The sequence below is a fragment of the Montipora foliosa genome, chromosome 1 (genome assembly GCF_036669935.1).
Source record: "Montipora foliosa isolate CH-2021 chromosome 1, ASM3666993v2, whole genome shotgun sequence".
Lineage (NCBI taxonomy): Eukaryota > Metazoa > Cnidaria > Anthozoa > Scleractinia > Acroporidae > Montipora > Montipora foliosa.
The window spans coordinates 27,243,148-27,253,147 of record NC_090869.1 but is presented as its reverse complement, the minus strand read 5'-3'; the positions used below and the strand labels follow the sequence as shown (position 1 = coordinate 27,253,147).

Here is a 10,000-nt window from a genome sequence, read left to right as displayed (position 1 = left end):
AACATTCTGAAAAGACTTATTCACAAGCATAAAATGAAATGACGGACAATTTTGGCATGATGCTTACGGGGACGTTCTTGGAATAGTAGAAGATATAAAACCTTAAAAACGTTTGGCGTTAAACGGAAAGCTTCCGAAAGTAAAACGATTTTCAAGTAACCGTGGCAAAAAAGTAAAGAAACCTGTTGAGAACGTTTGACAAGAAGACATGGTAACTTCAGCCCATGCGGACCACTAATCAATCCACTCAGGACACATGCAGCCGGAGCTCTGTGAAAGTTTCGACTATAAAAAAGCCCTAAAGTATAATTTGTCTGTAAGAGTCTTTGACATTTTCTTTCCTGCTTTTAAGATGCTAAAACACCATTATCGTTTTCACGAGTTTCGTCTCGATTTTGCTGAGTGTTCTTCGACATGTTGGATTATCAGCCATGCTCGGATGCGTTCGAACAAAACCATAAAGCACGAGAAGTTCTTCTTTGCCGCATCTCGGTCTCTTATGTGGCCATAGAGAAGAGCAACAAAAGTCGCGACATCAAGTCGTCGTCGTCGTCGTCCTCATCATCATCATTAAGGAGCTTATGAATCGACAACGTTTGCAAGACTTCGCCGTTAGATTGCGTGACATACCTCTTACGCATGCCCGTATGGGCACTTGCCGGAGTCGCACCAAAGTCGACGTTGGTGAGGGCAATTTGCCGGTGTCTTGAAAATAACAGGGCACGAGAACAGTTGGCAAAGTTTCTCTTAATGCTTCAGGAGTTTTTGCCAGATGAATCAAGTATCGCATTTCGGGGCATGTTCTTGACAAATGTTTTTCATTTTTTGTCTGCGTGTTATTAAAGTGACCATGTTTTCTTTTGCTACGCTATGTCAAATAGTAGTCCAACTACGAGAGTAAAAGCTCTATTGAAAGTCAAAGCCAAATGTCCATATCGACAAAGATAGGCATAGCATTTGAGGTACATGCATAACATAGGTGTTGTAAGTGGTTCTCTAGTCAGGTAGGTGAAGATGTTCAGCAAGTTTATAAATGTCTTCCCTGTAGAAACGAAACTCAGCCATGCCTCCGTTGTTTGTTTTCTACTCCAAAACGAACCTTTTATTGCTCCAGTACGGGAACTCTGGGTTTTTGACTTGTAAACATCGTATAAAAGTACAAATTATTGTTCGTTCCATAAGCGTATGCTATACAAGCTTTCGTTTCTCTGAAGTTAGGCATTTTGGCTTGAAAAACTTTGCCTTCTGAAATGATAGATACAAAAATCAGAAACGGCGGGAAAATTTGCCGCACGCGCACGAACGTCGTCGTCTTTACTACGAATATCGTAAATTCAAATTTCTACAGGACGGCGACGCGGGACTATAACGTGACCCAACGGCGCCGTCATGCGAACGTCACTTGGTCGTCATGAAATCTCAACTTCAGTAAGTGCAAAGGTGGTTTCTACTCACCTTCGCCGGCAACACGGAGTGAAAACAACTTCACTATTCTATCAATTGCAGCAGAGTCTTGCAAAAGACTAAAGCAGAATATGGTATTAAGGCGAACAACAGTATGCAGGAAGTTCAGAATGTCACTGTACATGGACAAAGTGTCTTCAATCACCACATTGGCTGCACGGGAACGTAGCACAGAATCTTCAGCAGCGAGGAAAGATTGCACCTCGGAGAATTCAATATGGCTGTGGGTATAAAACGTATTGTGAACAAAAGGATACATCAGAAAATTCTCAGAAGAAAGTCAAAACGCACTTCATAAACTAACGGATGAAACCTCGCTCGAAAACGCAAACAAAAAGTGCGAAAAGGAAACCCTCCGTTTCACAACAGATTGAGAAAGTAATTGTCTCTTACAGACACCTGAAAAATTCAGGCGACTTCAACTGGATTCGAACCCACGACTTCTGCGATGCAGGTACAATGCTCTACCAACTGAGCTACGAAGCAACGCAGAGGTCATGGGTTCAATTGCCAATGAAGCCCCCTGAATCTTTCAGATGTCTATACGAGACAATTGCTTGATAACTTATAAAAAAAATTCCTCAGATCCAAATCTGATTTCGAGAATGAAAGAGTCAGTATCGAACACTGAAATCTCTTTAAAACTTCTTACTTTCTGCAAACGACAAAAAAAGCTTACAATTATAGGAAGGAGATGGTGAAATTGTAACCCTTGTAAATGGATGGACAAGAGTTTCCTTTTTCGATGATGACTGGCCTTCGTAGCTGACTGTAATTGTTGGCGCGAGAGGCAAAGGAACGAGAGACGAAGCCAACAACTAGCTACGCAGGCTAGATGATGAATCGCGGGAAAAATGGCGGGAAAATACCTTCCGATTACGAGTTCGGATGCTCTATCACTGATCTATAGGCCATTAAACGGTTCAGGTGACTTATGTACCACTACATTCCGACTTATGGTACCTCTTCAAGGAGGCAGTGTGGCCCAGTGGCTAGGGCGCTTGCCTTGAGATCCGGAGAACCCGGGTTTAAGACGACCCGCTGTAACCACTCGTTGAATTTGATCCTGGTAGTCCCTGGTTCAACTTCCCAGCTGCGCTTGTAAAAAGGCAACTGGTTTGTCTCCGGCCAGTTGGGATTTTTTTAAACAGTTGCTGTTGTTGTTGCTGTTCTGTTCTGTCGTTTCGTTGTGTTTCATTGGCTCTGAAAGGCCCCTATGGGTAGCGTTCAATTAAGTATGTATTGTATTGTATGTAATGACAGTTGGTAATTGTTAACCTCGGTTAATGAAATGAAGAGATGACTTTTTTTAGTGGTGACTCGGGGATACTAGGAAAAAAATCCGAGTGCCGCTTTGAAGGAGTCGAACCCACGACCTTCCGATTACGAGATCGGATGCTCTACCACAGAGCTATGGAAGACTCGTGAGAGCTAAGCCATTAAACTAGGGTCATGTGGCAATTTCCCACTTTACTGCTATGAGCATCCCTGAGTCACCATGGAAAGAAAGAGACAGTCCTCAACAAAAAAGCTTCTCCTTACTCAATGATGCTGCTGAGAATCTGAGCCTTATTAAGAGCTGTAATGATGGGCTCAGGTGCCTGCAACGCTATATTGTGCATCAGTTTAGCCAGTGCTCCAATCAGTCCAGGTGTGACTGAGGTTCCTGTCGCAACCAAGGATGATCCGAATGGGGCTGACGAAATTTCTGAAGAACCGACATCAGTGCTGCCACTAGCACTAGACATGCTGAAAGGGGAGAAGAGACAAGTTTAGGTCAGATGGAGAGAGAGTGGTGAGTGGGGAAGGGTGAGACTGCAGGGGAAAAAGCTTTCTTTGATTGGCTGCTTAGTCCATTTTCATTTCTTTTCGCAAAATGCGGCAAAAGTTGGCCCTGATTCTAAACTATGGGCTGCTTATCCAAGCTGATATGTGTGCGATAGCGAGTTACTTGCTTTGGCATATCATCTCAGAAAAAGTACCAAAGTAGACGCCATAATAGCAACATACCCACTTGGAAGACCTCTTTCATTGATGAGCGGTACCAAAGAGGTGGGAGTCCTCGAGGGCTGTGTATCTGGTGCAGATGTAGACACTCCAGAAAGAATGGTGCTTGAGGTATGCGAGGCTACCGAGACGACCCCAGGGCTGGCCTTACCATTTGCAGAATCTGAAGTTATTGCCTGTGCCTCTGAGCTAACACTGCCCGATTGCGATTGGGACGTTGAACCAAGGGGCTTGTAAGGAATGTCTGCATTGGTGCCTGATGAAATGGATACTGTAGCAGAGCTCTGACAGGCCCTTGACGACGTGCCTTGTTGGACCCCCAGAGGCAAAGCACTGTTGCTTAATATGTTGGCAACCTTCTGGAAGAACTTGAAGTGGCCCAGAAGAGACAGCAGGACTTGAATTCCTTTGGAGTTGCTCTAAAAATGGAAATTTGCAGATTTTGCTGTGAAGTCTGATGCATTCAAGTAAATTGGATGCACAACTCATTGCGGTTATGACAAGTATAAATTTAAGTAATTGGGAACTCCATGACCAACGAGGACGAAAACAACGGCATCGCCACTAAAACAATATTTAATTCTCGTTTTCAAAACACCTGTACTTCACCTGCACTTGAATTGTATTTGTTTTTTTTTAGCACCTTCACAAAATATTATTATGCACTCAATCTTCAATTGAGAAGGAAGTGGGCCCACCAGACAAAAAGGAGCAAACGAGGATAACGGCTCTGCACGTGCCTTTCAAAGTTTTGCACACTTTGTCACGACCACTGCACACGTGCAACGTGAAATCACCAAATCGTATGTTGTATGGAAAAGGACTGTTTGCAGCTTGAATTTGATCAAACTGAATAATGACAACAATAATATTGTAAAGTTTGTTGAATATGAATTCGCAATTTAAACGACGTTCTTATTGAAGTACCCGATGGAGATCTCAAGATGGATATTGCCTTGGCCAATCACAACAGACAGAAGGTCACTGATTCGATTCCTGTTCAAATCTCTCGAAAAAAAAATGCCATTTCGAGTTGACTCAAATCAGTACAGATATACAGGATATATTACTCATTTCATTTATTTACAAGGATTGAAACTGGCCATCTCATTGGGGTATATATACATATATATTTTCGCGGCTTTCTATTACGAGAAGCCAAAAACGAAGGGTTTGCTGCTTTTAACACGAGCCTTCAATTTCATTGGATGTGATCACGTAAAGATCAAGAGGTTCAGCAAAAGAATTCCTTGATTGTGTTCCGGAAACTGGAGACAGCCACTCACTAAGTGAACAGCAGTACTTCACCTTACACTTAATAGCCTAGCCCTTTTTAGGGAAACAATTAATTTTGCTTCACGAGGACATACAACTACAAAGAAGATTCACAAAACTGAGCCACAGCTTGTTACAACAAGTTAGCAAAACGTGAAGGGGTCGCCATCGTTAGAGAAGAACCTTGCTGTGTTCACCAACAAGGATGGTCACCGCTGAACATTTCCCGTGTACTGTTACAATGCGACGTTATAATTCTCTTTACTGTTGTGCCCTCAGAGATTTTCGAAGGAATCCGTTTTGAGTGGTGGATGTCATGTAACCCGGCCTTGAAGTAACCAATGAGAGCTTGTGCTATAGAGAAAAATACTCCACTTACCACTGTAAGGTCATTGTTTAATTACCTTAGCTTTATCACGCGGTTTAGTATCTTGAGCTGAATTGCTTTGTGTCTCCCCACTCACTAAACTGCAGAGGAGCAGTGCCGCCTATGAGATAAAAATTTGTCGGGGTAAAGAAGGTTTATTTTTATATGTTTAAGGTGTCACTCTTAATAAAGAAGGTAGCTGGCACGACTGTATATAAACGGAGGTTGGCAAGTAGCACATTCACTGGTTTGCCCTTAATGAAAGTCGTCTTTTATTTAATAGAGATGGTTCCTGCTGTTCCATGATAGATTAGATTATTACTATCCCACAAGCGTCACAGTACCGTGACTGCGGTTACTTCATTTCAACAGATCATGATACAAGATGAAGAAGTCATTTAATCGTCAAACAAGCGGCAGTGGTAGTAAAAAATGCAATGTACTTCAACGAGAGTTGCGATTCTGGAGAGACAAACCTGCTGCCTAACAAAACCACACTCCAGATCGTCCAACAGAATGGCAAACACACAACTCCATAAGCCACCTACAAACTTCTTTCCAGTATTCTCAAGTTCTCTTCTCCCTTGTTTAGTGGAAGCGAGACTGGTGCAAATAGAAAGCCCAATCCAACGCACATCAGGCCAACGGTCTGTCAATAAAGGCACCAGCCAGGGTAAGGGCTCCTCGTCAGGATCTTTTTTGTGCAACCAGTGAGACACCCAAGCCTAAAGGGCCAATAAGAGGTTTTTCATTTCTTTAGTCTTAAATAAAATTGAATAAATACAGACATTCAAAAGAGACTCCAGGGCTGGTTTTACATCGATGGCTCTGGCGTCGACGACGTCAACATATGAGGGAGGAGAACGCCAGGAAACAATAGGCTTAAATGAACAGAAACAATGGCGTTGCACACCCTGCACGTGCGTTTTACACTTTGGTAAATTTCTATGCCGTTGTTGGCCTGACAACGACGTGAATTGACCAAATTTGAGGTTATGTCGAGGACGCGAACACCTGAAGTTAAATTTTCAATTTTCTCTCCAAACATCCACACCGTTCTTACCAATTTCATTCGTGCAATGTTGATTTTTACCACAATTGCTTGTAATCTCGCAATTTGATTGGCTAATTTGCCGTTGTCGATAAGAGTCTGGACAACGCTGTACGCGTCATGCTCGCGTCAATTTGTCACGCAATGTAATGGTCAATCAGGAAACCCCATTTTGGGAAATAAACCAATCATATTGCGAGAAAGTTATAGACAACGCTTGCTCTTTCTTTGTGTTATGATTTTGTTCACGCTCTGGAAATAAAAACCTTCTTTGGCGTTGAATATTGTGGACTACGCCTCGTGAGTCCACAACATTTTGACTACTGTGATGACGAATATAGTTGTCGATAAGAGTACAGACAAGGCTGAATCACTTTCGATTTGTGTAACATACACTCCATGGCGAACAACTTGGAATAATCGCGATATTATTACAATAACGGGAAAGAATATTTTTTGACAACGTTCTCGTAGCCTTCGTCGTTGCCTTCCTTAAGGTTCCTAATGTCAAACGGACTCGTAACCTGTCAGAGACCGGGGGCCCGTTTCTCGAAAGTCCCGAAAAGCCATTTGAGAAACTGCCAACCGCTTGTTTTGGAAAGCCGATTCAAGGTAACAAAAATAAAAATAACTGTGACGTTTGACGAATTAAATCATCTCCGCTCTTGAGATACAACGGGAATTGTGACACCCGAAAATGGCCCGTAAAGTTTCGGAACTTTCGAGAAAAGGGCACCAGCCCTCTCCACTGATCTCTGTCTTCCATCACCGTACCCTGTGAATACTCCTCATGTCAAGGGATATATTTTCTCCTGCAACTAGTGAATGTTAAGTCAAATGTGTCATCCATTGCTTCTCTTCCCACTGGGAAGTGCTAACGACAGACAAGAACACGGTACTACCGGTTAAGTCTTTTGCTGATTATGCATTAACCCTTCTTTAATACTTGTTAGAAAAAGAGACTAAAAATCAGTATCAACAAGTTTTAACTTGTTGATAATTGTTGTTGCTAGTCCTTTCATTTCAATTAATATGAGTTCCAAATGCTGAAAAGTGTACAGGTATCTCTTTCCTGTGAAACATTAGTCTTACATCGCATGCAGTGTATTACCTGCGTTGAATCAATGGCAGCCATTTCTTGCGTAAGGTGGCAAAGACATAGACCGGCATAGTAGGTAACACCTTTACCCATGAACGACAAACTGGCTCCAAATCTGCCTGCATGGAAAGCAAGGACTATCTGAAATGAAATGAAGAGCGTTGATGCAATAGACTTTTAGTTTTTCTCAGTGAGAATGGTAAAGTAGCTATGTCATCCCAATATGCAGGCTATGCCAGTTCCAGCAACTGGATCCAGCCCATCTTCAAGAGAAGTTCTTAAAATTTGAATTGGGCTATCATTAATGCCATTTGGCAGAAAAAAACATCAAACTAAACACTCGCATGGCCAGACCTTGGTATCAGTTTCTGTAGGATTTAGTAAGTTGGCATATAGCTTTTCTACCTTGGATGGGCTTCTACAAGGGTTAACCCAGGGGCGTGTTGCTCCACATTGCTGCACGCCAACATAGACTGCTTTAACACTTAACCCTTTAAGCCCCGAGGGGTTCCCCATTGACGAGTAAAATCGTCTGGCGTTAGACAGAGTAAAATCTATAAGTGCCATTTGGCACCATCGGGGCTGAAAGGGTTAAACAGGGACATGGTTTTTTCACGCTGTTAGCTTAACCCTTTAAGCCCCGAGGGGTTCCCCATTGACGAGTAAAATCGTCTGGCGTTAGACAGAGTAAAATCTATAAGTGCCATTTGGCACCATCGGGGCTGAAAGGGTTAAACAGGGACATGGTTTTTTCACGCTGTTAGCTTAACCCTTTAAGCCCCGAGGGGTTCCCCATTGACGAGTAAAATCGTCTGGCGTTAGACAGAGTAAAATCTATAAGTGCCATTTGGCACCATCGGGGCTGAAAGGGTTAAACAGGGACATGGTTTTTTCACGCTGTTAGCTTAACCCTTTAAGCCCCGAGGGGTTCCCCATTGACGAGTAAAATCGTCTGGCGTTAGACAGAGTAAAATCTATAAGTGCCATTTGGCACCATCGGGGCTGAAAGGGTTAAACAGGGACATGGTTTTTTCACGCTGTTAGCTTAACCCTTTAAGCCCCGAGGGGTTCCCCATTGACGAGTAAAATCGTCTGGCGTTAGACAGAGTAAAATCTATAAGTGCCATTTGGCACCATCGGGGCTGAAAGGGTTAAACAGGGACATGGTTTTTTCACGCTGTTAGCTTAACCCTTTAAGCCCCGAGGGGTTCCCCATTGACGAGTAAAATCGTCTGGCGTTAGACAGAGTAAAATCTATAAGTGCCATTTGGCACCATCGGGGCTGAAAGGGTTAAACAGGGACATGGTTTTTTCACGCTGTTAGCTTAACCCTTTAAGCCCCGAGGGGTTCCCCATTGACGAGTAAAATCGTCTGGCGTTAGACAGAGTAAAATCTATAAGTGCCATCTGAAAGGGTTAAACAGGGACATGGTTTTTTCACGCTGTTAGCTTAACCCTTTAAGCCCCGAGGGGTTCCCCATTGACGAGTAAAATCGTCTGGCGTTAGACAGAGTAAAATCTATAAGTGCCATCTGAAAGGGTTAAACAGGGACATGGTTTTTTCACGCTGTTAGCTTAACCCTTTAAGCCCCGAGGGGTTCCCCATTGACGAGTAAAATCGTCTGGCGTTAGACAGAGTAAAATCTATAAGTGCCATCTGAAAGGGTTAAACAGGGACATGGTTTTTTCACGCTGTTAGCTTAACCCTTTAAGCCCCGAGGGGTTCCCCATTGACGAGTAAAATCGTCTGGCGTTAGACAGAGTAAAATCTATAAGTGCCATTTGGCACCATCGGGGCTGAAAGGGTTAAACTCCCAGTGGCCACTTATGAATTTTAAACTGTCTAGCGCCAGACGATTTTGCTTGTCAATGGGGCGCCCCTCTGGCCTTAAAGGGTTATTGGAAGTTAGAATGTGTTGGTGGTCAATAACAGGCAGGGGCGTGGCGTGAGATTTTGAAGGTGTACCGCACACGAAGAATGTTTCGAGCGCCGAAGGCGCTCCAAAGTAGGGGGAAATTTAGGGTCTCGGTAATGCCATTTCCGACTATTTTCAAAGGACATTTCAATAAATAAATGCGAAGGAAAATGCAGTAGTTAGTTGTTTATTTTACCCATCTGCCGAGTTTTCTCTGCAGCAAGCTACAACAAGCTATAATTACAGTAAAAGCAAAGGGCAAGACGTCGCAAACTCTGTTGTAACATCATCATCATCATCATCATAACATATCCTTAAAAAATAACCGGGAACTGGGGGACTGGTGATCCTGAAGACTGACACTGTTCGATGGGCTTCGAAGGGTAGAGTTGTTTTTTTGCTTTCGTCCACTACTACGTTTTTCGCAGTTAAGGCCTGGCCAAACGGGTCCACTGAACATGTTAGTGTAACATCATCCAACATTGTTGAATCGAACATGTTGCACTCGTTTGGCCACCACGTTGTATGATGTTGGAAGTTGTTGAACGAAGTTTGATTTCCATCAAAGATCGTCTTCAACATCATCCAATATTTGTTTTGTTCTAACGTGTGAACAACAGGGTTGCATTCGTTCGGCCATCACATTCAACAGCGTTGCACGCACGCATGCGTTGCGGCTATCGGTATCCATGGTGATGGCTTATTCGTTGCATCTGTTTCGCGCGTTGCCACGTCAGTTCAAGCTACGGATGCTGAACGACCAAAGTCTTGAATGTCTGAGCGACGAAAGCTTGAGCAATCTCTCTTCGAAAAGATAGCCC

At 43.2% G+C, this 10,000-nt stretch overlaps 1 protein-coding gene across 1 annotated transcript in view; it reads right to left on the bottom strand.

Moving 5' to 3' along the window:
* Positions 1-10,000, bottom strand: part of LOC137995615 (rotatin-like) — a 52,367-nt gene that overhangs the window by 9,026 nt on the left and 33,341 nt on the right. Inside the window, exons 19-24 of the mRNA XM_068841144.1 lie at positions 7,276-7,404; positions 5,590-5,838; positions 5,151-5,234; positions 3,475-3,890; positions 3,007-3,213; positions 1,456-1,685 (exon numbers count right to left, since the gene is read on the bottom strand). Of these exons, the coding sequence (XP_068697245.1) occupies positions 1,456-1,685; positions 3,007-3,213; positions 3,475-3,890; positions 5,151-5,234; positions 5,590-5,838; positions 7,276-7,404 (1,315 nt within the window). The remainder of the gene's footprint in view (positions 1-1,455; positions 1,686-3,006; positions 3,214-3,474; positions 3,891-5,150; positions 5,235-5,589; positions 5,839-7,275; positions 7,405-10,000) is intronic.